The sequence below is a fragment of the Miniopterus natalensis genome, chromosome 19 (assembly GCF_054644295.1).
Source record: "Miniopterus natalensis isolate mMinNat1 chromosome 19, mMinNat1.hap1, whole genome shotgun sequence".
NCBI lineage: Eukaryota > Metazoa > Chordata > Mammalia > Chiroptera > Miniopteridae > Miniopterus > Miniopterus natalensis.
Window position 1 is genome coordinate 12,178,460 of NC_142099.1, and position 25,881 is coordinate 12,204,340.

The 25,881-nt window shown below is 39.1% G+C and overlaps 1 protein-coding gene and 1 pseudogene across 1 annotated transcript; both read left to right on the forward strand.

The window, feature by feature from the left end:
• The first annotated feature begins 10,176 nt into the window (after positions 1-10,176).
• On the forward strand, positions 10,177-25,175 carry ANP32E (acidic nuclear phosphoprotein 32 family member E). The gene is made up of 7 exons (XM_087828043.1): positions 10,177-10,501; positions 13,302-13,451; positions 14,476-14,598; positions 16,259-16,424; positions 17,507-17,676; positions 22,117-22,180; positions 22,855-25,175. The coding sequence occupies exons 1-7, from the start codon at positions 10,448-10,450 to the stop codon at positions 22,923-22,925; spliced, it is 798 nt and encodes a 265-aa protein (XP_087684169.1). The 5' UTR covers positions 10,177-10,447; the 3' UTR covers positions 22,926-25,175.
• Positions 14,265-14,407, forward strand: LOC148090876 (small nucleolar RNA SNORA66; annotated as a pseudogene).
• Positions 25,176-25,881: the final 706 nt, after the last annotated feature.

A 25,881-nucleotide genomic window follows, 5' to 3' on the forward strand; every position in this document is an offset into this window, starting at 1 on the left:
CTGGGTTGTTGGCCAACAGCTCCTTAAATAGCCGATTAGGCATGCAGGATGGCCCTGCTCAGAGCCAGAGCATGCCTCTCGCGCCGGGGTTTCACGGGAGACCTGGCCCTGGCACAGGAGCCCAGCTGGGGTGAGCTCTTCCTTCCTCGGCTTTTCACACTGACACTGTTCAGATGAGTGTTCCCTAGAGAGGGAGGGGGCAGGGAAGGAGGGCTTTGGGGTCCAATTCAGCCTGCTCAGGGGATCACTGGGTTCTCATTCCCTGTCTGGCCCCTCTGAGGAGCAACTCCCTGGGTGGTATGGGGCAGATAGTGGGGGGACCTGTTCCCAATCTGCAGAGCTGGCCTGGAATACGAAGAGTCCAGAGTTAGGAGACAGGTAACAAGGAGCAGTTGGGTGACTCAGGATAGGAAGTCAAGGACTAAAACCTGGGTCATGGAAAATAAAGAAGAGAAGCGGGGCAAAGAGAACTTGTCTGGAGTGCCTGTCACCACCCCCTTTCCACCGTGAGGCCTGGGTCCACGTGCCTGTGTGGCCTGGGTGGGGGGTGGTGGTTTTGTTTGTTGTATAAAGCCCATTTGTATGCCCAGTGGGGGAGGGGCTGTAGCAGCACCATGGGGAGACAGCGGCTCCAACTGCCAGACCCAGCCACCTCCCTCCCCAGGGAGTCCAGATCTAGGGCGGCTTTTGTCACTGAAAAGGACACTAACCCCTGGCAGGGAGGCCATGGCAGGGGAGACCTTAGAAACAATCACTACCATCACCAAAATAAATAAATAAATAAATAAATAAATAAATAAATAAATAAATAAATAAATAAATAAATAAAATAAAAATGCAGGCTCCAAAGAAAGAGAGGAGAGGGAGCAGAGAGAAACCATGTGATCCACTTGGAAGAGGGGCCCAGGGTCTTCCCTCCTGCCCAACAAAGGGCTGAGCAGGACGTGTGGGACTGAGTGAAACCTGCCACCAGGGAGCTGGGTGAGCTGGGCTGTCTCAGGAATGTGGACTGCTGCTTGCTCCCCCATGGGACTAGAAATCCCGATTGGAATGTACATTCTCATTAGAGAATTTGCAACCCACAGATAATTTCAAACCAGACGTTGAAATCTCTTTCTCCTCCATACCCTTCATCAGTCACCAGCCAGGAGGATGCTCCCTTTTCAGCTCCCTCTGCCCCCTTTGCTCCTGCTAAGTAGCAATAAATAGCCAAAACAAAGGGAGCAGAAGCTAAATAAGGGAGCAGGATAAAAGCCAAATGAACAGAATAATGTATGTTGGATCATCTGCACCTGCAGAGGCAGGAGTCCACCATGTCTTTCTGTGATTGATCTGCAAAGCAAAGCCATTTTGCAGATGTCAATGTCATTTCCTTTTCAATTCTCTTATCATCCTCAATATTATTTTTCACTTACAGAAAAGTTTTTTTTGTGTTAATTCTCACCTGAGGGTATATTTTCCATTGATTTTCTTTTCGAGAGAGAGTGGAAGGGAGGGAGAGAGAGCAAAACATCGATGTGAGAGAGACACATTGATTGGTTGCCTCCCACGGGCACCCAAACCCAGGGCTGGGACTGGAACCGAACCTGTAGCCCAGGTACATGCCCTTGACCAGGAACTGAACCTGAGACACTTCAGTGTGCGGACTGACCCACTGGGCCACACCAGCCAGGGCACTTACAGGAAAGTTTTGTTTTGAGGTTCCCACCTATCTAATCTAAGAAGAATGAATGGCAAAGTGTAAGTTAGTCTTCCTGGGAATGGGGATAGTTATCACAGAGGAACAAGAAGAAGAAAAAAAAGAAAGAAAGAGAAAGAAAGAACGAAAGAAAGAAGAAAGAAAGAAAAGAAAAGAAAAGAAAAAAGAAAAGAAAAAAGAAAAGAAAAAGAAGAAAGGAAGAAAGAAAGAAAGAAAGAAAGAAAGAAAGAAAGAAAGAAAGAAAGAAAGAAAGAAAGAAAGAAAGAAAGAAAGAAAGAAAGGGAAAGAAAGAAAGAAAAGGGAGAAAGCAGAGACATCTTATGCATGGTACTAAAGAGGCCTGAACAGAATGACCTCAGAGTACCCGGGGAGCCCCTGATTCTGTGATTCAACCTCCCAAGGCAGGTAGTGTGTCTTACCAGGCACCACCTCCTGGTTGTCTATGAGCTTTTTAATTTTTAAAATTTTAATTTAAAATGTTTTGCCTGGCCCTAGCTGTTTTTGCTCAGTGGTTAGGGCGTCAGCCCATGGACTGAAGGGTTCTGGGTTCGATTTTGGCCAAGGGCATGTACCTCAGTTGCAGGCTCTGCCTCAGTCCAGTGGAGAGCAGGAGGCAACCAATTGATATGTCTCTCTCACGTGGATGTTTCTTTCTCTCCCTTCCAATCTCTCTAAAAGAAAAAAATAAAAATAAAATAAAATATTTTGCCCAGCCTTCATGGCTCAGTGGTTGAGCATCGACCTATGATCCAGGAGATCCCAGTTTGATTCTTTGTCAGGGCACATGCCTGGGTTGTGCCCAGTAGGGGATGTGCAGGAGGCAGCCAAGCAATAACTCATCATTGATTTTCTCTCTCTCTTTCTCTCTCCCTCTCCCTTCCTCTCTCTGAAATCAATATATTTTAAAAAATAAATAAAATGTTTTGTGTGTGATTCCTTCTGGGAAGTGTTTCATTGCTGGCGGGCTTTGGGATTTTTGTCTACACAATTGAACATTGTTTCACAAAGATGTCTTAGCCCCAACGCCACACTTTCTCACTTCCGAGTGAGCAGCCCCTCCAGGCTCTTGTGCTACCGGAAAGGACAAAGGCCCTGGTTTCTAGGAGAGAGAAGGGAGAGAAGCACCGTCCTCCAGAGACTTGCCTTTGATCATTGACTCTGCTGTAGATATATCTGATGATTTGGGGTAGGTGTCAAGAGGAGCCTTATATGTTTGTTTTTAAAAAAAACCCACCCCCTTAGTTGCTACTCAAACTCTGGCACCTTTGTTTTAATTCCACATCTCCCTCTCCAGCCCATGCCTTACTGGAGGTTTGGCGAAAACCCTACAAAATTAAGGTACTCTGCTGCCTTCTGGCGCCATCTCCTGTCCTTTCAAAGGTAGTGAAATGTGAATTGGTCAGAATTAAATGTCCAAGTATGGTGGCTTTTTGATTTCTTTTTCCTTAAAAGTCCCTTTTTAAAAAGGATATTTAAACTTGCTAAATATCCCAAATAGTCTAAAACACCTTACAGGAACCCACTAAGTTCTCTGGGTTTGTATGGGGGCGTGTACATGAGAGTTCAATGAGGAAGGGGGGCAGATCAAAAGGAAAAAATGGTCAATACAGTACAAGTGGTAACTAATTGCTGAGAACAGAGAATCAATGAGGAGACAGAATTAGATAGAATTCGATTTCCTAAAAGTGCAAGCAACTTTGTTCCATGAAGTAATATAGACCCAGAGATAGTCTAACTTGATAGATAAAAGCATTTATTATCACACTCTTGTCTTCTAACACATTAGAAGCCCCGTAGGTGAACACAAAAGCTTCCAAGAATTAAAGTCAAAGTAATTTGGAGGAGGGGATGGCGGGCAGACTCTTTGGATCACTTTCTCAGTTTTCCAGTTCACATGCAGGACAGATGCAGTATGAGAATCTTGTAGAAAGAGGACAGGTAAGAATTTGTGGTATGAAATGTTGCAACTTTAATTAAAAAGGAGTAATTTTGTGTCATGCATTGATTCCATGCCCAGAACACTGCCTGGTACATAAATATTTGCTGATTGAATGAATGAATCTAGTCATTGGGACATTTATTTACTTTTTTTTTAACCTTTGGTATTTCACAGAATTTTAAACCAGAAGGGTCCTCAGGCATCATTCCAACTCCCTTATTTACCTTGTAAAGACTGAGTTTTGAGGGATTTAGGGATTTTCCCATGGTTTGTCATATAGTTGCTAAGCTGAACCACAGCAAGGACACAGGTACCAATGAGTTTTCTCTGTACCACTGCTTCTCAAACGTCAGTGTGCATCAGAATCATCTGAAAAGCTTATTAAAATACAGATTTCTGGGCCTCCCTCTTTCACAGTTTCTGATTCCATAAGTCTGGGGTATGTCCATGGATTTGCGTTTCTAAGAGGTCAAAAGGTGACGCTGAAGTTACTGGTCTGAGGGACCACACAAGAATGAATGCCCTACACCAACTGGAGAAGCAGAAGTAGAAAGGGATCTGCCATTCTTTGTAGGGGTTCCAACTATCTGGAATTGTTCTTTGCAGTCACTTTTGTAGGGGTTAGCAACAACACCTTCGTTAGTTACAAACATATATGGAGTACTAGTCACCATGACAGACCCTAGAAATAAAAAATTAATAAGACATAATCCCTGCTATCAAGAACTTCATAGTCTCTTAGGGGATGCAGGTAACCTTACCCAATTACTGAAATACAATTGTGAGAAGATCTAAATAGCGATAGAGCAAAGTGTTTATGGGAACCAAGGCGGGTGGACAATTAGCAGTGAGATTTTCTTTACCTAATGTCAACAGTCTTTTCACAAGATGGGAGCATAACCAAGTTCTACAGTTATATGTAAGAACAAAAGTTGCCACTTCAAGGAAGGTAGACTCAAGCTTCACTGTCTCTGAAGGTGACACCAAATGATAGGTTATATTAAGCAGGATTCTCCTTAATGTAGTTAATAAACTGCTCCTTTGCAAGGAGGAAGGACACAGGATATCATGACGCCCTAGAATGGTAATTATTTGTTCCATCTGCTCTGGTGGCCACCTCATCCTGCCTGTCTTCTCCCTTGTTTTCTTCTCTACCATCCATCTAACTCAGATGATGGTTGTGTACCAATCCAAGCAAAACACATTAATACTCCTACCACTTCCCTTTGATGGTTTGAAGATTCTAGTTAAAGAGAATTTTTTCTTTGAAGAAATTTTTATGTCTGAATTGCTATAGGAATAGAAATTAGAAGATACTACTCCAAAATCTTGTGATGATGGGTAGCTTATAAGTGGTGTAAATCATCCCCCGAATAAGAAGTCTGTTCTCAGATCAGAATGTGACAAATGATTTGGAGTTCTTGGAAATCTTACAGCCAAAGAGCGTGCTGTGCTTTCATTGACATTTTGCTCTTAAAATGTCTATACATTTTTCAAAAGGATATGAGTCTTGAAGGGTAAAGTGACTTGGCTGAGGTCACATAGAAATATTAACAGGATGAAGAATCAGGCTCTGACTGACCCCTCACTCAAAACGTGTGTTAAAATACTTAAAAAACAAACAAACAAACAAACAAAAACCTTTAAAGAAAATAGAGGACAATTCTGGCTCAGTTAATTCCCTGCAGTCGGTCTGAGGAGGAAACCCAAATACAAAATAGAGGACAATTCTGGCTCAGTTAATTCCCTGCAGTCGGTCTGAGGAGGAAACCCAAATACAAAAACTAATAAACTTTTTAAAAAAGCCTCAAGTCATTTCTAAGGCAACAGCTGCAAAAGTGAAATGCAATTATTGAGTTCGTAGACCCTGTATTCTCCCCATTGTTCTACCATCCAACTTGTGTTTTATTTTACATATCACATATATTTTATTTAAGTAGCACTATCACAGGTTGGTTATAAATCCATGCATTTTGGGAAGAACTGGCCCTTTTGCTCCTTCTTTAAAGCAATAAAAAAGGAAACATTTACTTGGAGTTGGCTCCAGAATGGCAGAGGACATCAGATATTGGCAATGGCTTAACTTTTCCTCTTTTTTTTTTTTTTTAAATATATTTTTATTGATTTCAGAGAGAGGAAAGGAGAGGGAGAGAGAGATAGAAACATCAATGATGAGAGAGTCGTCACTGATCAGCTGCCTCCTGCACATCCCCAACTGGGAATTTAGCCCACAACTGGGGTATGTGCCCTGACCAGGAATCGAACCGAGATCTCCTGGATCCTAGGTCGATGTTCAACCGCTGAGCAATGCCCGGCCAGGCAACTTTTCCTCTTAATTATTATTTAAAATTATAGAACTAATAGCTGATTAGTTTAGGGAAATAGAAGATTAAAAAAAAAAACATCATTCAACTTTCTCACAATTAGAGATAATCACTGTTAACATTCTGCTATCTTACAAACTTTTTTTCTATGAAGCTACATCTAAATGCATATATTTTGTGGATATAAACATTGTATTTTTTACAAAAATAGGGCCATACTATATACATAATTGGCCTATAACCTTCTTTCTAACACTATTTTATGAACAATCTTCTATGTCAAAAATATAAATCCTTGTCATCAATTTAAACTGCATAGTATTATATAGTAGTAACCTGATATATTTAACCAGTCCTTTGCCTTTGGACTCTTAGAGGTTCCCCCCTCCAGTTTTTACCTACGATAAACAATACTTCAATCAGAATATTCTTGTTCATATATGTTTACACACTGGTCCAATTGTTTCTTTTATATATATATATATATATATATATATATATATATATATATATATATATGTTTTAATTGATTTCAGAGAAAGGGAGGGAGAGGGAGAGAGAGAGAAATATAAATGATGAGAGTCATGGATCGGCTGCCTCCTGCATGCCCCCTACTGGGGATCGAGCCTGCAACCCTGGCATGTGCCCTGACGGGGAATCGAACCTCCATCTCCTGAATCATAAGTCAGTGCTCAACCACTGAGCCACGCTAGTTGGGCTCCAATTGTTTCTTAGAAGTAGAATTGCAAAAGGGTATATACTTAAAAAACACCTTTTTATTGCGAGGAGGGTGAAGAGTGGATCTGGATGGGCAACAGAATGTATTCAGCAGCAGAAGACGAGTTTAGTTTTTGAATATTAAAGACATGATGAGTTAAATAATATCTTATTGGTGGGTTAAAGGGCGTGTTCTGAATCACTCTCTTATTCATTCCACTCCTTTCTCCTTCGCTTTCATCCACTGCCTGATTGCTTAACCTTACTCTTTATTCTACCATTGAAACCCTGCCGCATTACTTCAGCTTTAAACACCTTCTAGTTCACAAGTTTGGCTTTTTTCCTGATCTCATTTTATTCTTTCATCCGTACGCCCATCTACTAACTAGCATGGTAATGTTCTTCATCTGACCTCCTCTCGGGCACCTTTCTTTCGTTGCATCGGCCTTCTGGGGAGTCTTTCCTCCCCCAGCATCTTATCTATTCTGGCTTCTTGGTGAAGACTGGAAAGAGGTGTTTCAAGGTACTGAGGTAATGCAGGTAAAAGATGGTATGAGGGTGGGGGCAATGGCTATGGGGGAAGGCTCACTTTGGTGGATTCCTGTCTATGCTTATTATGGTGTGCTTTCTTTTTTTAATTAAAATTTTACTTTTCAACTACAGTTTACATTCAATATTATTTTGTATTAGTTTCAGGTGTACAGCATAGTGGTTAGACAGTCATACTTTACAAAGTGTTCCCCCCGATGTTTCCAGCACCCACCTGACACCATGTGTAGTTACTGCAATATTGCTGACTATGTTTCCCATGCTGTACTTGACATCTGCGACTATTTTGTAATTATCAATTTGTACTTCTTAATCCCTTCACTTTTTTTACCTATTCTCCCAAACCCCCTCCCTTCAGTCAACCATCACTCTGTTCTCTATCTATGAGTCTATTTCTATTTTGTTTGCTCATTTATTTTGTTCTTTAGATGCCACATATAAGTGACATCATATACTGTTTGTCTTTCTCTACTATGGCGTACTTTTTGAAGCTACTACCCAGTGGTAAAATGAACTCATGGCCTTTCCGTATATTCATTGTTTCCAGCATATCCTCCCATTCTGTCTAATGTGTTTCAACACAAAAGTCCTAGCATTTAACCCCAATGATAATTTCTCCCTTGAAACTCTTTGTCTTCCATCCATTTTTTTCCTTTTTTCTGAATTTACCTCCTTTTCTCCCTGCTCCTCAGTTTCTTTGACTATTTTAGTAGACAATCCCTCGCTTTCCATTTTCCTCTCAATCATGTGTTGCTCTCCTTTGCCTGATCATCTTATTCTATATTTTTTCTGCGAAAGTTTTTTTTCTTATGGCCTCAACTATCACTCATGTGGATGACTCCTAAATCTGAACTCTCTTTGGGATTCCAATCCAGAGCTCCAGACTCAGAAGTGATTGGTGGGGTCAGAACACAGGTACTAAAATGTGCTTTCAGGTTTCTTTTTAGCCCTTTTTCCTTCCCTTGTCTTTTTAAAGTCTTCCTTGAACTGTTCCTCTGTCCATTTTGGTTCAGTTATCATCTCTCCCCAGCTCCCTTTCAGCCTGATTAAAATAAGCAAACAAACTTAACTAACTCCAAGTTGCCCCCTAGAGATGTCATTTTATACGAAAAGCTCTCCCTCTCTGTCCCTCTTCACAAAATTTCCTTTTCAGAGAATTTAAAGGAAACACTTAGAAAGGAAAAGAAGATCATTATTTTATTTTTCTTTAAAGTAGTTAACATGCCAAATACCAAATATTTCCATTTGAAATGTAAGCCAATTTGAAAAGCTGTATGTCTTTGTATGGGGGCAGGAGGTGGTGGGGTGGTGGTGGTGGAGTGATGAGGAGACTGTCGAGAAACCTCAGGTCTTCAACCTGAGACCTTAAAAGAGCAAACACTGAGCTCTGAGAGGAGCTGGACTAATTCACCCCTTTCTTCCCCAAATCATACTCAATTTCCTTGGGTATTTATCCTGAGAATGGTGTAAGGGAATGAAAAGGACAGCATTCAATCAAGAACTAAGAAAAACTAGACTTTCAAGACAAAATTTCAAAATCATTTTTATCTTGCTCTTTTTTATCCCACATTGACCGACCTTTATTTTTATTTTATCAAAATCCTTAATAAAATTTTTTTTTAACCCTCATCTGAGTACAGGCTTAGAGAGTAGAAGGGAGACACATACACACACACCCCAGGTGAGAGAGAAACATCCACCCATCCACTGCCCTCCAGGGATGGAATTCCCAACCCAGGTATGTGCTCTGATGGAATCCTACCCACAACCTTTCAGGGCACAGGACCACATGCTATCAACTGAGCCGCTCCAGCCAGGCAAAAATGTGCTTTTAAAAGTCAGTGAAGCCTGGCTGGAGCGGCTCAGTTGTTTGAGCATTGTCCTGTGCACCGAAAAGTTGGCGCTGAAAGCTTGCCGGTTTGATTCCTGGTCTGGGCCCATACCTGGGTTGTGGGTTCGATTTCTGGTTGGGGCATGTACAGAAGGCGATCGATGTGCTTTCTCTCTCTCTCTCTCTCTCTCTCTCTTTCTCTCTCTCCCCCCCTCCCCCTTCCTCTCTCCAAGCATGTTCTCGGATGAGGATTACAAAAAAAAAAAAAAAAAAAGCACATTTTTACCTGCCGTTTTCTGTGGAAACCAATCAAAGGGAAATTATAATGGAGAGGGATGGCAGTACCATTTCTATGCGAATTGAATTTCTGATTTTCATTAGGCTAGCAATGTCTTTCCTGAAAAATGTTAGTGTTTATTACAGCAACAATTAGTAACAATTCCTCCACGGTAGTTTTATTTAACGGTGCCTAACTTACATACTTCAACTGCTTTCAAAATAGTGGTGGAAGTTAAAATTACATTTTCTTCCTGCCTCTGGTTCTGCACTAGAAGCCTGATCCCGACAGGGCAGGGCCACGAAGGCACGCTTTTTATGTGATGTGCATGCATGTTGCTGTGCACCTTGCCTACAAAGCAGGAGCTGTGCTTTAAGACCGCCAAGAGCCAGTGCGCGCCTCGTGTTGAATAGCCAGTCTCGCAACTTGGGTACGTAAGGAAGATGCTTTCTTTCTCCCTTTAACACTAAAAACATAAAGAAAAAAACCCCACACCAAACAAACCCAACAGGCATCAAAACCACCGGAGAGCCTAAGGAAAGCGCGCCAATCACACAAAGAAAAGTAGGGGAGCTACTGGGATTCAAAATAATTTCCCCGGACGAACACCCTCCTGGACCTATCCGAGTTAACTGCGCGCTTGGTCGTAGCTAATAGACACAGCTTTTCTGGTTCAGGCCCACCCTCAAGACTGATAGACATTTGTGTAGTCCAATGGAAGAGTGCGATGTTGAAGAAGTAACCAATACATTCGGGAGGTGGGTGGAGTGTAGGCCAGGGGGTTGGCGGTGTCGTGTCATGGAGGCTCAGTCTCTCAGCAGCCATTGAAGGGGAAGGAACTGCGGGTGTGTGTATGTGTGTGTGTGCATGTGAGTGCGCGCGCCAGTGCGTGGACAAGGAGGTGTTGGCAGCCGAGTTAGAATCCCAACTCCTTGCACTCCATTTGCTATTCTCTTCTTTCTCCCCCACACCTATCTGGTGGTGGTGGGCGTTTATATTTGCGTTTCTTTTCATTCATTTCCAAATCTTTTACATTTTGAGGGTTGGGGGTAGTGGGAAAGGCACGAGAGGGTAGCGGAGGAGAGCAGTAGCAGAAGAGCAGGAGGAGGACATGGAGATGAAGAAGAGGATTAACCTGGAGTTAAGGAGCAGAGCCCCGGAGGAGGTGAGATGACTCAGCCCCCTCCCCTTCCCCATCAGCCCAGTATTCGGAGGATCGGGTTTCGGGGGGGCCTGGGTGGGTGTGTGGTGAGGGGTAATTAATTAACCCCCTCCTGGGGTTGGGGGGAAATAATTTAATTTGAAGTTTTAAATCATTAAAATCTTTTGCTTAAAATGGCGAAGGGTTTAAGTTTCTAGGGGTTTTTGTGTGGTGTGTATGGGGGCTTGGTCCCTTTTTCCTTTCAGGCGTCCTGGCCTCGGCGGGGCGGGAAGCAGGGTGTTGGGGCAGCTGGACTTCCCGAGTTCCTCCTCCTGGGGGCAGGCAGCGTGGGCGCGACCCCCGGGCTCCACTCGCCCCTGCCGCAGCCATCGTCGCCCGAGAAGTTGGTCCAACTTTTCTTCAGCGCTGCCAACTCTTTTTGGGGGAAGGAGGGGAGGGGCGGCCCAGGCCTCGAGGCTTCTGGGCGTCGGAGGACGTCGCTCCGGGTACTGGATGGGGTCCCTCGCGCGGTCGGCGACCGCCAGCTGCCGGCGGCGCCCACTCCCCCGGGGAAGCGGCGCGCGCCGGTCGCGCCAGGCGGAATCTGGGTCAGCGGCTCCCCGGCCGCCGGTGAGTTTTGGGCACTCGTCGCTGTACTCGGTGGTGGGGAGGGGACTCGAGGAGTGATCCCCCTCACCCCCTCCCTGCGGCATTCGGCGTGTCTTGTCGTGGTGGCCGCAACTCCGAATTTGATCCACGGAGGCGGTTTCACAAAACTCAACAAATGGGTCGTAGGGGTTTTGTGCTTTAAAGATGGTTCGGCGAAACTAAATGATGCGCGCTCGCTGCTGTCGCCTTAAAGAGACGGGGTTGGGAGGGGCCACGCGAGGCGGGGTTGCGGTCAACTTTTGGGGGGTCGGGCGGGAGGCGTTTCCGCCTCCTTTCCGAGGGGGCCTCTTCGGCTTCACCCAGCCCTTCCCGCCCGGGGCGGAGGCGCCGGGGGAGCGCGGGCTGGGAGGCGACCCCATTTTTCCGTGGAGAGTCCCCGCCCCGTGTGGGGTTTCCCGTCGGTCGGAGCGGCAGGTCGCCAGAGCGGGGCCGGTGACCACACTTCTGATCGCAGAGGAAAGCGTCAGGAGTCTTGTTACCTCTGAGATAAATCCAGGAGTTGGGATATAAGGGATATGATTTTTTTCAGCATGGGTGGAGGCCGTGCCTGTGCTTACCCAGCATAAAGGATGGAGAGGGTCTGTCTGGCGGCGGCGTGCGGAGTGGGAACCGAAGATCTTCGTGTACTTAAAAAAAAAAAAAGTTTGTTTCCCTGAAGTTGGCAGGTGGCAGGGAGGCAGGTGGCTGCTATTACCTCAGGGATAACTGGAAGTTTTCTAGAACCTACTCTTTGGGGGCTTCAGAAAAAACAAAGTCAAACTTAAAAAGCTGTCTCTGGGGCGTGGGGAGCTGTCTCTCAGAAGCACACATTTAGAATGCTTTTTTATGTCTCGGGATGGAAAAGTGGATCCCCCCCCCATTCTTTTACCCACCCTATCGAAGTAATTTCCTTTCCAGTTTTGGCGAGTGCCGGATGTTGTCTTTTTATGAAGCCTCTCCTTCCTCCCATGGTGTAATAACGGTCTTGTATTTGCATAGCTGTTTATAGGTTACAAAGCACTTTTCCTTTTTGCTATTCACTTTACTCCTTCAGACAAACTGGTCAGGTAGATTGTACTAGTGGAGTCTCAGGCCCATGCAGTTATTGATTCAAGTGGAAGAGCTGGCTTTCTGACACCAAATCTAGTGGCCCCCTCTCCTCCGCGCAGCTAGACTAGGAGACAGAAGATTTAGAGTGGAGGCACAGCTTTTCTGCCCCATTCTGTCTGACACCAGGCAAGTCCTTCTCACTCTCTGGGCTCTGGCTTCCTCATCTCTAAACAGATCATGATGCCTTCTGTGCTCACTGAAGTAATTATGGTGAAGTCATTTTCAAGTAGAGAAGGTGGCATTCCTTGTTGCTAATATTTACCCCTCAAAATATTTCAAACATATTGGGAATGGAGAGTCAGGGTCTCCTGCCTCCCCCTTAAGGTTAAGTCCACTTAGGCCCATATCAGAAAGTTTTGTTCTACAACTCTGACCTAATAGAGGATCCAGCCACCACTCACCCCCTCTCAAGAATGGGGAGAAGGTCACAAAAATGCTACCAAAATGGCAGGAAAAAATAAACATTTCGTGAAGGATGTATCATTCTGGGTGATATTGTTTGGCCTTGATAATAGAACAAATAATATCCGAAAGCTGGATTGTCTCAGAAGGAGCTTTCTAACATTTCTTTCTGGAGGGTAACAAGGTATTTTTTTAGTTATGGTGGCATTTATCAACCAAAGATAAGGGGATTTAAACTGAAAAAGTGAATAAAATAATTTCTTTTCTTCTCTCTACTTTTTAGGGCAGCTCACTTGCCTCCCTTCCCAGTAGCCTAGGTATCCCCTCACTGCATAAATATATTCCCTAATGTTGAAAGTTCTCATCAGAGTCAGGAACAAGTTTCACATGGGACCTTTTTCAAAGTTGGTTTTTTTGTTTGTTTGTTTTTTTAATGCATCAGTGATTTGAAGCAGGTATTAAACCTCTTAGTCCAAGTTTAAATTTAAAAGGTTAACTTATAATGACAACTGGTGGACAGACTATATTTCAGTTTTTTTGAGAATGAAAGGATCCATGTAAGGGGATTGGTGGTTTTAATATTCTCGTTTCCAGACTGTCTGGACCCCAGGTCTTTTGCTAAACATACTACAAACTAAAGAATCATTTTTGTTCTTTCTTACAGGTGACAGAGTTAATCCTTGATAATTGTCCTTGTGTCAATGGGGAAATTGAGGGCCTGAATGATACTTTTAAAAAACTAGAGTTTCTGAGTATGATTAATGTGGAACTAAGTTCACTGGCCCGGCTTCCCAACTTAAATAAACTTCGAAAGGTAAGTTGGCATTAGGCGTGAAAGCGTCATGATTTGAATGCCAAGGGCTATTATTTCTGGTTTTGGGCCAAATGGAGTGACCATTCTGCCTTTTAATTAGAAGTTTCTAAGTTTCTAGAGGTAAGCAAAAGGGCTATGTAGGATTTTGGAATCAGCTCTAATATTGCTTTTAGAAGTTTAAATTTAATAATGAAATCACTTTATAGCATACATTTCAACTTAACATCTATCAAATGTTTTTCTCTGAAACATAAAATCCAACTGTTAAACAATTAGAACCAAACCTATGTTAGGAGCTATTATACAGTCAGTCCCCAGCTTACAGTGATTTGACTTACAGCTTTTTGACTTTATGCTGGTGTGAAAGCAGTATGCATTCAGTAGAAACTTTACTACAAATTTTGAATTTTGATCTGTTGCTGGGCTAGCAATATGTGGTACAATACTCTCTTGTGATACTGGGCAGTGGCAATGAGCCACAGCTCCCAGTCAGACACGAGATCATGAGGGTAAACAACTGATATTCTACAGTGTATTTATTAATTATGTTAGGTGATTTTGCCTAACTGTAAACTAATGTAAGTATTCTGAGCATGTGATAGGCTAGGCTAAGCTATGATGTTTGATAGGTTAGGCATACTAAATGCGTTTTTTACATGAAATATTTTCAACTTATGGTCGTGGGTTTAATGGTGGTGGGTTTATCTGGATGTAACCCCATCATAAGTCAAGCATCCATCCATACAGGGGTTTTAATATACTATTTGGTGGTTGTAGGTGGAATTTGGAAATTAATTACTTTTGACAGTCTTGAAGCAAGAGAGAATGATAAATGTTTTTCTTCTTCAAATTGATATATTTTAAAAATCTTTGATCTGTTGCTAAAGTAATTGTGGTGATAGAAATGTATTAGCCTCAGAAGTTACTGAGGTGGTGCAATCTATCCTAGTACAGTGTAAAAAACATCTTTGATTTGTCCTAAGTCTTCACCATTCTTTGTTTTCTCCCCATGTTGAATATATAGTTGGAACTTAGTAACAATAGAATTTCTGGAGGGTTGGAAGTCCTGGCAGAGAAATGTCCTAATCTTACCCATCTCAATCTGAGTGGAAACAAAATCAAAGATCTCAGTGCACTAGAAGCTCTGGTAAGTGGAAAGGTTTGTCTGTGGGCTTGCTTTTTTTGGTTGAATTTGTTGAGATTTACATATATATATACACACACACATATTTTAGCAGAAACAGAAAAAAAATGCTCATTTATTTAGACAAATATTTTTGTTTTTATTCATCAGTGAAATACAAGGATATAAATAAGAAGCTTAGGAGGCATACAATGGTTGCCATGCTGGAAGGAAAAAAGTAAAAGGAGATAGGAAGGTACAATAAAGTTTTAATTTAATCAGTCACTCTCAAATGAGACACCAATATTAGAAGACTATTGGAAACACAAACATTTTAGATGGTTTCTAATGACTAAAAAAAAAATACATTTTATATTCATAGTACTTTGAATACAATTTTCATTGATAGTATCTGTCAGAATAAAAATGGAAATTCATATATACTGGAAATTTTTATCTCTGCTTATTGTGAAAAATATTGATAAATATTTGTCTAAATATTTGTCTATAGTTAATATCAGAGGTGAGGTTATCGTATTGATTTTTATTTTACTCTTTGGAAACTTTTGAATTTCTTACGTGTCGTGATCTAGATCAGTGATTTTCAACCTTTTTCATTTCATGGCACATAAACTAATTACTAAAATTCTGTCACACACACCAAAGAACATTTTTTTTTGCCGATGTAACCAAAAAAAGGTATAATTTTGATTGATTTACAAAAGAAAAGTAATAGTAATTACCTACCCTTTTTGGTCCAAAGTGACTTTTAAAAAAATCAGGTGCATATACTTGTATGTAAGAATTTCTGGTACCAAGAATTAACCAATCAAATGCAACCTTATTATTCGATGCGACCAATAAGATGCAAGTTTGTTATATGACTTACATATTTATGGTTCAAGACTGGGCATTCACACCAGATGGCTATTGTTGTGTTGGCTGTTGTCATTTTTTTATTTGACAATCTAAGGGAAAAGAGGTCAGTGCCCCTGACTAAATAATCAGGTATTGCATGTTTTAAAAATTCTTGTGGCACACTGTTGAATATCACTGATGTAGATGGTTAAGGCTTTCTTTTCCTTTTGAGTAAAACACTCAGATAATTTTTTAAATCGGTGAGAAATTTATAATCAACTTTAGGAGTTGAATATCTGGTCTGAAAATTTCTATTATTTTCTTAAATTCTATTCCTTTTCCTTTCTTCTTGATTATTTTTCGAGTTATTTCATTACTTGCTCATTTGCTTCCTAGTACAAGGAAAGGAAAAGAAGATAAAGTGAAACTCACTTTTGCTCTTATTTTTAAAAAGTTTGTGAAGAGGTTGAAATTGTTGAAAGTAAGTTTGACTGTGGATTTAAACTAAACATGTTATTGTCGTTGCCTATTTATGCATAGGTTCAGGCAACAAGTACACAGTGTCTACTATAAGTAAGGCACTAAGCCAGGTGCTGGAGACACAGCAGTTGAACACAACAAAGTTCCTACTCCTGTGGAGTTAGCATGCCAGCACCTCATTAAGAGAATTGGCTGTGCTTGATATAATAACCCTTTATTATAAAATTCTAAAGATCCAAAAATCATTCTCTTGATTTCAAGTATATATTTTCTAGTTCATGAGTTAAAAAGAAGTAACATGATATTTTAAACCTTGAATGTAAGTTTTAACTTTTTACTTTTCCAGCAAAATCTTAAAAATTTGAAAAGTCTTGACTTGTTTAACTGTGAAATCACAACCCTAGAAGATTATAGAGAGAGTATTTTTGAACTGCTGCAGCAAATCACCTACTTAGATGGATTTGATCAGGAGGATAACGAAGCACCAGACTGGGGAGCGGAGGATGATGAGGGTAATCATTCGTAATGCTCATAAATGTGCCACACTTATAGCCTCCACTCTAGCCATGCAAATTAGATTGGGCATGGAGTTAGATGTAGAAAAAAAGAAGTTGTTAGTAAGACACGGAACACTGAAAAACCCACAGCCCTAGGCCTGTATTTCTTCTTTTAGATTTCTGATAGCTTTGGGGAACTTTAATGATTATTATATCAGGCTTCATGAAATTTTATATCTGTATAAACTACCCAGTAAAAGTGGCAACTTTTATTTATTTATTGTTCAGTTTTTTGCAACTTTTAAAATAGTACTTAAAAAACAACAACCCTTCATCACAGTATTCTCTATAACGGCCACAAAGTAGAAACAACGCATGTTCGTCAGTTGATAAATGGAAAAACAAAATGTGATATATCTATGTAATGGAATAATATTCAGCCATAAAAATGAGTGAAGTACTGATACCTGAGTGAACCTTGAAAACATTCTACTAAGTTAAAGAAGTCAGACACAAAAGGCTACATATTGTATGACTCTATGTTGAAATGTCCAGAGTAGGCAAATTCACAGAGACACAAGGTAGATTAGTGGTTGACAGGGCTGGGGGAGAGGTGAATGGTGAATGACTGCTAATGGATTTGGGGTTACTTTGGGGATGATGGAAATGCTCTAGAATTGGATTGTGAATATATATATTTTTGGCAAAATGGGTGACTAACAGATAAGATGACAAAATAGCTGTTATTAGTAAAGGGACACTTTGTTACTATTACTGGAAAAGAATTTGGTGGATAAACGTAATGATGAACAAGCAGGTTTTGAAGTGTCCACAAAGTAAAACAAACTTTAGCACATATAATGTTTTGATGAAAATCTATATGTTGGAAAATTTTCAGCATTTAGAAACTATTTTTCAAATACATAGTAAATTTGGGTGTTATAAAGGGGACATTTAAAAAAATAAAATCACCCTGAGATACTTCCCACCCATTGGCTTAAGAGTTTGAAGTGACTGGGGCAAGGGTTAAAAGGATCAGCATATTATCAAGAAGCATTCGCCCAGCCGTTTGCCCATGTCTGAAAATATCTTTAAAGATGGAGATGAAGATGATGAAGAGGAAGATGAGGCCGGTCCGCCTGAAGGGTATGAGGATGAGGAGGAGGACGAGGAGGACGAGGAGGAGGATGAAGATGAAGCCGGCTCAGAGCTGGGAGAGGGAGAAGAGGAAGTGGGCCTCTCCTACCTAATGAGAGAGGAGATTCAGGTGAACAGACCCTTCTTACCTGCACTGAAAATTAATTATTTAGGCGTAGGGCTGAGTACTATGAAAAGTAAGTGCGTGGAAATCTGAGTTATTTTTAACTTGTGGGGGTTGTCTGTCTGCCTGTCATGTTTCCCCCGCTGTCCCGGGTCATACTATATTCAGATAATCATAAACATCTGTTGATTTTACCTCCCAGATAGCTTCCAAACCATTCTGCCCTCAGCCGCATGGTATGGTGGAAACATTTACAACGGTTTCTGAGCCTCAGTTTCTGCATTTATAAAACCTAGATTGTACCAACTTCCTAGGATTGTTTTAAGGATTTAACGAAATAATGCATGTAAAGTATCTAGCTGCTGGCACATTGTATGCACTCAAGAAAACTTTTCTTTCCCCTAGTTATTTCTTGCCTGTGCTTTTTTTTTTTTAATCCTCACCCAAGGACATGTTTAGGGAGAGGAAGGGAGAGAGAGGAAACATTTATCCGCCACCCTACGTACCCTCCCTAACCGGGGATCAAAACTGAAACCCAGGCACCCCCCCCACCGGGAATCAAACCAGCAACTCTTTGGTGCACCAGCTCTTGCTGTGCTTTGTTGTAGCTTTCTCTGAATACAGCATCACCACTAAGGTGTGTCCTTCGAAGTGCTTGCCTGCATAGTTTGAATGCAAATGTGATCCTATCACTAACCTGCTTGAAACCCTTTAATGTTTCCCTGTTGCCACCAAGACACACAAGGCCCTTCATTATCTAGCCCCTGCTTCCTTCTCTGGCTTTATGTCACTTCAATATGAAATGAAATTGTCACACAAAGCTATTTCTTGCCTTTCTGTCTGTATATAATGTGAGTATTCTATTAATATAAACAATGCATAAAATTCATTGTTTATCTGAAATGACTTTGTACCCGTGCCCTCTAATGAAATTTCTTTTTTCTGAGGTAAACATAAATATAGTAAAGCATGCAGAGGTCCCTGATTTTATGTACAAGTCCATCAATTTTTTAAAATCCTCACCCGAGGATATGTTTTTTAATTTATTTTATTTATTTAAGTACTTTTTTAAAAAAAAAAAAATGTCTTTATTGATTTTAGAGAGAGGAAGGGAGAGGGAGAGAGAGAGAGAAACATCAGTGATGAGAGTCATTGATTTGGCTGCCTCCTGGTACTGTGGATCGAGCCCATAGCCCTGGCATGTGCCCTGACTAGGAATCAAACTGTGATCTCCTGTACATCGATGCTCACCCGCTGAGCCATGCTTTCTTAAAACTGATTTTGAGCGAGAGAGACATGGATGTGAGAGAGAAACATCGATTGTTTTCCCTCTCGTATGACCCCACTAGGGATCAAACCAGCAACCTAGGTATGTGCCCTGACTGGGAGTGGAACCCGAGACCTTTTGCTATATGGGATAATGCTCCAACCAACCGAGCCACACTGGCCAGGGCAAGTCCCTGGAATTTTACGTGTATTTATATTTGTGTAACCACCACACAAATCATGCCTTGTGAATTATCTTTAAAAACTCAACTCTGGAGCTGCCTCATTATTGAATTTTTTAATAATTTTTTATAGACAATCACTCCTTTCTCTTTTACCTTTGAACCTTGATTAAGCTTCTATTATTACCTGTAGACACTTTTGTAAAAACTTATTTGGCTACTTTCTGCTAGATGGTGAGATCTTTAAGGGGAAGTAGGGCCATTCATCTTTGTATCTCAGCGTCTCCTGTATTTACTGGGACATAGTAGGCTCACAGGAAATGTCAGTTGACTTGAACAAATGATCTTTTAACTCCTGGGAGCTTACATAAGCTATTTTCTCCTAATGTTAATTAATTGAGTTTCATTTTCATAATTTATAATTTAAAACAAGTTTTTATTATTAAAAATAATATCTTATTTAGACTAGAAATTGTTAGTATTCTCATTTGTTTTCCTCATGACTTACATTGGTTAGATAGATGATATCACTGATTAATGATAATTTTTTTCTGATACCATTTTAAATATAAAACTAGTGTGGGGAAAAATAGGACTCAAACTTGTTTGGGCCCTTAGTGAATTAGGAGCTATACAATCGTGAAGAATAGAAACATTTAAGTATTTTAAGTATTCATAGAGAAGGGCAACCTGTTTGATTTACATCAGCATACAACTTGAATATTTTTTACCTAAGTTTTAATTTATTTAGTAAAATAATAAGTCATGTTATTTTGTCTTTGGCTTTTTTGTTTGTTCGTTTTTGTTAATCTTCACCTAAGGATATTTTTCCGTTGATTTTCAGAGAGACTGGAAGGGAGTGGGAAGGGGGAGAGAGGGAGAGAGGAGAGAGAGAAGCATCTGTGTGAGAGACATCCATTGGCTGCCTCCCGCACGGGCCCCATAGTACAAGTGAGGAAACATTTTATTTCCCACTAATTAGGAAGTGACCAGAGTCTTGACAGAGCAAGTGTCTGGTGGTCTAATAGATGATTTTAAAAAAATAAAGGCCCAATTGTCCCATGTACCGAAAGGTCACCAATTCAATTCCTGGTCAGGACATATGCCCAGGTTGGGGTGCCTATGAGAGGCAACCGATCTATATTTCTCTCTCACATCCATGTATCTCTCTCTCCCTTTCCCTTCCTCTCTCTCTAAAAGTCAATAAAAACATTTAAAAAAAAGTTTATAAAACATTTTTTAAAAAAGGATTAAAAACATGAATAAACCAATCTGATCATATTTTCTTTAAAACAAATTCCAGAGAAGTAATTAGCTTTTTAGAAACTTGGGCTTTTCTAAATTATCAAGGAATAAATGTGATTAGTATCTCAAATGTTTTAAAAAAATTATAAATACTTAAGTATCTTCATTTATCATTTCTTGCAGATTTAAGATGTTTAAAATGTTTCTCTCTTTCTCCTTCCCTCCTTTACTTTCTCCTTCCCTCCTTTACTTTCTCCTTCCCTCGTCTCTCTTCATCTTTCCCCTCTTTTCTATACCCCCTTTCTCTTCCTTTCTTTTATTTTTGCCTTTAGCTCAAGGCTTTTGGGTTTCCTGATTTTTACTGTGGTTCCTTTTTGTACTATTTTCTACCCCATATTCCTTCTGTTCCTTCTGTAGCTTGGTGGTATTTTGGTATGGAATGCTTTACAATGTTTCTATTAGCTAAATGCTGGAGAATTAGGTTCTGTTTAGTATTTCTAGACACGAATGGGGCCATGGATACTGTGAAAAGTGTGGGTTATCCAAATTTTCCCTAACTACCGAGCAGTTCTTGACATTTTCTAATTAAAGTATTTTTAAGGAGCAATAAACTTTTGTGGAGTTGGAGGGGAGACCCTAGATTGGTTCCATTTTTTTAGACATATTGTAGAACTCAGCCATTTAGAACATAGCCAAAAACAAGGCAGTAAGTATAAAAGGCCTCTGAGTAATCAAAATAAAAGACATTTTCTTTGTAGGACGGTATTCAAGCTGTTATTCTAAACCGATTTTCTCTTTTATATTAAATCCTCTGATAAACTTGTTCATCTATTTTCTGAACCCATAGCAGATTAAAATTGAAATTGTAACTGACTGCAAAAGACAAGGCATAAAAACTAGGAAAAGATACAACTCAAAGTAGAAGCCAGGGTCATTTTAAAAATGGGAAAACCATCCTACATATATTAATAGGCTCTGAGGGAATCGGCATATACTGATTAGTATAAAGGTTTGCTAGGTTTAGCAGAAAATGGTAGAAGAGTGTACAGGGTACTTTAGAGATTTGTATCCCAACTGGCTAAAGTAAAAAAGCTGGTGTTGATGTTTCAAGGCTATGTTTAAATCTTAGCTCTCCAGAACAACTCATTCTACAAGAATTGTAGATCAAGTTTATTGTGATTTTAATTGACATTTGCTATTTTGATACTTAGATTTTTAGATGTAGAAGGAACTTACAGATCATTATAGACAAATACTTTCTTTTATGAGATCCAGAGATTAAGTGACTTGTTTAACAATTTAATTGTGTTGGGGCCAGGATTCAGGTAATTCCTACCATAGTGTATAAAATCGAAGACACTCTTAAAAGACAGAAGACTCTCTCTATTATAGTAGCCATATGGCCACTTAATTATATTTCAATAAAATTATAAATTCATCTCATTTGCATTGGTCATATTTCAGATGCTCAGTAGCCATGTGTGGCTAGTGGTTAGTTACTGGATTGGACATCACAGATATTGACATTTCCATTGTTGCAGTGTTTTGAATGTCACTGGTCTAAAAACAACTTATTTTCATAAAAAAACTAGATTTAGATGGGTTTTTAAAAAGATCATACATAAGTTATACAGAGGTTACAAGAACATGGAATAACCAGTTTTTCTGCTGTTGTTGGCATGTATATTATCATCAAACTTGAAAATCTGCGTCATGGCTCATTTATTCTCACACTGAATATTTGGATTTCAAGGATGAGGAAGATGATGATGACTATGTTGAAGAAGGGGAAGAAGAAGAGGAAGAAGAAGAAGAGGGTGAGTTATATGAGCCACAAAAATATCTAAAGTTAATGTTACAGCTAGTCATGGACTTTTAAGAATGAGTCTATAATTCAAAATTATTACTGATCTCCTTGATTTTGGCAATATATCATAGAATTGCCTTGAAAGGTATAAAACCTTTTTAAAGGAATTTTCTCATGGTATTCATTAATTCCAATAGAAAAACAGCTTATGACATTTACTTTCAAAGTAGAAATGAAGAGATAATAGATCTTTAAGCTCAGCTTATTATTTTTTCAGGGTCTTACATTTTGGAGAGGGTGAAGCCTTCTCTGGGAAAGGAAGAACAGTTGAACTCGATAATGCTCTTTTTAGATTTTCTCTCTGGTACTCTTTACCTAGGCCTTCCAAAAGAAATTTAAAAAGTCACTAATAATTCCATTAATATCAAGCCCTTAGTTTCTTGATCTGTACTTCATGAGTTGGCCACAAGGGTGCATAGCAAGTTGCCATTATTTATGGATTTCTAAGTCTATTACATCCGTTCAGTACACTGAAGTTGAAAAGAAATTCACAGAGGAAACTTAACCTATAATTTTCTTATGCCATTAAGTTTTTACTAAGATAGATTCAAAATTTTGTAACTTAACAAATATTTATTTGTTAAAGTTAAGTATTTCATACTTTTCCTTTCATTCTTCTTTCAGAAGAAGAAGGTCTTCGAGGGGAAAAGCGGAAACGAGATGCTGAAGATGATGGAGAGGAAGAAGATGACTAGATCATTCTAAGAACCAGATCCCCTAAACTCCTGGGTGTGCAATAGAGTGGTCACATCTTGCTTCTTCATGTATAATAGCTATCCCTGCAGAAGATAACATGTAACTTTTTGTAGGAAAAGTGTGGTTTTACTATTTTTGCCTTATCATTCCAAATAAGATTGACTAGTCTGTTAATGATCATGTTGTATGTAGAGAAAAGTTTTCATTGACCTCCATTGTGAAATTCTCTAGTGGTTTGTTTAGAATCTTACTTTTTCTAACACAAGTTTACTGTATTAGTCATTTTTAGTCCATAATTAAAACATGATGGCTTTTGCACAGGCATAGTATGGTGCACTTCATTCATAAGGTTTTAAAGTTATTTATAATTAACTGAAATCACAGTCAGCTGGAATATGGAATAAAAATAGTCTCTTGAATGATAAGTTGGTTATTTTTTTTTAGAGGTGACCCAGAGATCTTTAGTTTGAAGGCAATGACTTTTTTTTGGCTAAGGGTTTTTGGGTACTTATTTGTCACATGAGTTCCTTGGAAAGTAGAAGCTGAATAGTAAAGGTTCTATTCAACAATATAGTTCATGGCTTTTGGGGAGGTTTCTGAAACATTTTAAGCCAGGTGACTAATAAGATTTTATTTTTGAAGGAAAAATGCTTATAGTAAGTTCAGAGACATGCAGGGAAGCCCTTTGTTCTCAAGCTGAATGAAGATCATGACATGCTAACGGTTGTTTATTTTGTTGTTTTTAACTGTGCAGTTTTCATTTTCAGTTCCTTTATGATCATCTTTCTTGTTTCACTCTTCTTCCTCTTCTCAAAAAAAAAGTTGGGAAATTTATGAATACCCAGGAAAACCTTTATTCTTATACCTCAAATACCTTTTCAGACCTGTCTCAGTTTTAAAAAAAGCTAAGTGAAACAAACTGAGTATTTTCTGAGATACGAATATCATCAATGCAGTTTTATGCAACAGACTGCTTACTGGAATCTTTCTTGGTTGACAAGATATACAGACTGTAGAAGGATGAAGAAAGAAAAGAAGCAGATGAGCTTTTGGAAGCAGCAACAGTGTTCCTCAAAAGTCAGAATAATTGCCTGTTGATAATTAATGAGACATTCAAGTCAAAATTTTAAGTTAGCTTCCCGAATGACTTAGCTACCACTCTGCAAGCATTTCTAACTTTTCTGAATAGAACCTTTAATTATTCTTTCTCTAGTTTTAAAGCATTACCAGATATAGCATTTGATTGGAATATATTAGGCAATGGGAAAAATATTTGAAACTAAATCCGTATTAAAATTAAGATTTGTTTTCAAGTAGATGTCCATTAAAAATATTTGGGAAAAGTGTGAGTGTGTGTTTTCTTATATTAGTACTAATTATGAGTAGACAAGTTCATCTCCCTTTTTGTTGTGGAGGCTCCATGTTCAAGGCAATTGCTTTTTAAATCTTGACTCTCTAAATTTTCCCCCCTTTGTTTTGAATATTTGTAAATTTTTATAAGTTAGTGTCAGCAAATTAAGTTACACTTCCATACATTTAAATTACTGAGTATAGTTCTGCTTCTTTTTTAGTTTAAAAATGTATAACTTGGGGTTTTAAAGTAAAAATTAGAAAGTTATTTGTGGATAAACTAAAAAAGTTGCACAACTGACTGAAATAAAACTCTTGGGATAAGTTTAGTGAGGGGATTCGAATATCCAAATAGCTAACACTTTAGTCCTTTTAAATAATTGAAATGCCCTGTTTTAGTCCATAAGAATTCTCATCACATTGTTTGCCAGATTATAAAATACTTATTTTTAAAATTAAATCTATATATTGACTTTCTTATCAATCATCTTATTGTGCAATCAAAATTAAGAGTTCTCTGGTCGGAAAAGAACACTTAAGAGCCTCCAAATAACTTTTTAAGACTTATTTAGCTTTGTGGGTAATATTTTCATGCAAATAAGTCAGGGTGGGTTTTATATTTTGTAGAAGTTTTGGGTCCTATTTTAATGCTTTGTATGGCAGTATGTATATAGTGTGTTAAATTCCTCAAAACTCTCCTTAAAAATCTTTGAAGTTAATACTTTTGTGCAACTGTGTTTTGAATAAAGCCATGACAGTGTTAAAACAAACAAAAAATGCAGTACTCCTGATTATTCTTTTATTGTTTCTGACTGTTCCTTGTTTTTTCTGAGACTGCTGTAACTTAAAGTTTTTGAAACCGAATTGCTTCAAATAAATTGAAGATTTGTTAATGATTAGTTTCAGTGTATGATATTCACTTTTGAACACACCTTTGGGAGCGTTGAACATCTTTTTAAAAAATGGAGAAACAGCTTGAAAGTTAACTCATTTAAACACTTGGATGTAATATGAAGCATTACAATTTAATAGTTAACTCATGATCTGCCTTAACTTTTTTTCCAAGAAGTAGAAAAAATTCTAGATTTTCTTAATTTTTCTTTTGGAGTTGCAAATTGAGCCAGTACTTTTTGTATTTTGATTTAAAGTAATAACTTTATTACCTACAGTTGAAGTAACTATTATCTATAGTTAACTAAAGTTACAACTATTGTATATCAATAGTTTTCTAAAATGCATCCAAATTCTCCATTTATACTGTATATTTATCTTCAGAACCCTTAGATAATCTCAATACAGACATATATAATTCTTGCATGTTTACCTTTAGTAAATCAAACCTGAACCAAATAATTTTTTTTCTGCTCTCTTGGTTTTCTTGTGGTTTTTAAAATGTTTCATTTGTAGACAACTCTGGAATGTATTTTAGCAAATCAAGGCACAAGTATAATGTTAAGTAATGTTTTAGTGATTGCATTACAGTTTAATATTGAGAAGGTATTTTAATTATGCAACTCTGCTTCATGAAGAGATGGAAAATATTGAAGTATATTTCAACTACAGGAATTGTTCATTAAAGTTAGTAGGGTATATTTGTCATTTTAC

Bases quoted from the DNA above. Each gene is read 5' to 3' on its own strand.
- ANP32E (XM_087828043.1), top strand. From the start codon at position 10,448: ATGGAGATGAAGAAGAGGATTAACCTGGAGTTAAGGAGCAGAGCCCCG. The intron at 14,599-16,258 runs GTAAGTGGAAAG...TTACTTTTCCAG, and splicing joins TCAGTGCACTAGAAGCTCTG to CAAAATCTTAAAAATTTGAA. The intron at 22,181-22,854 runs GTGAGTTATATG...TTCTTCTTTCAG, and splicing joins AGAGGAAGAAGAAGAAGAGG to AAGAAGAAGGTCTTCGAGGG.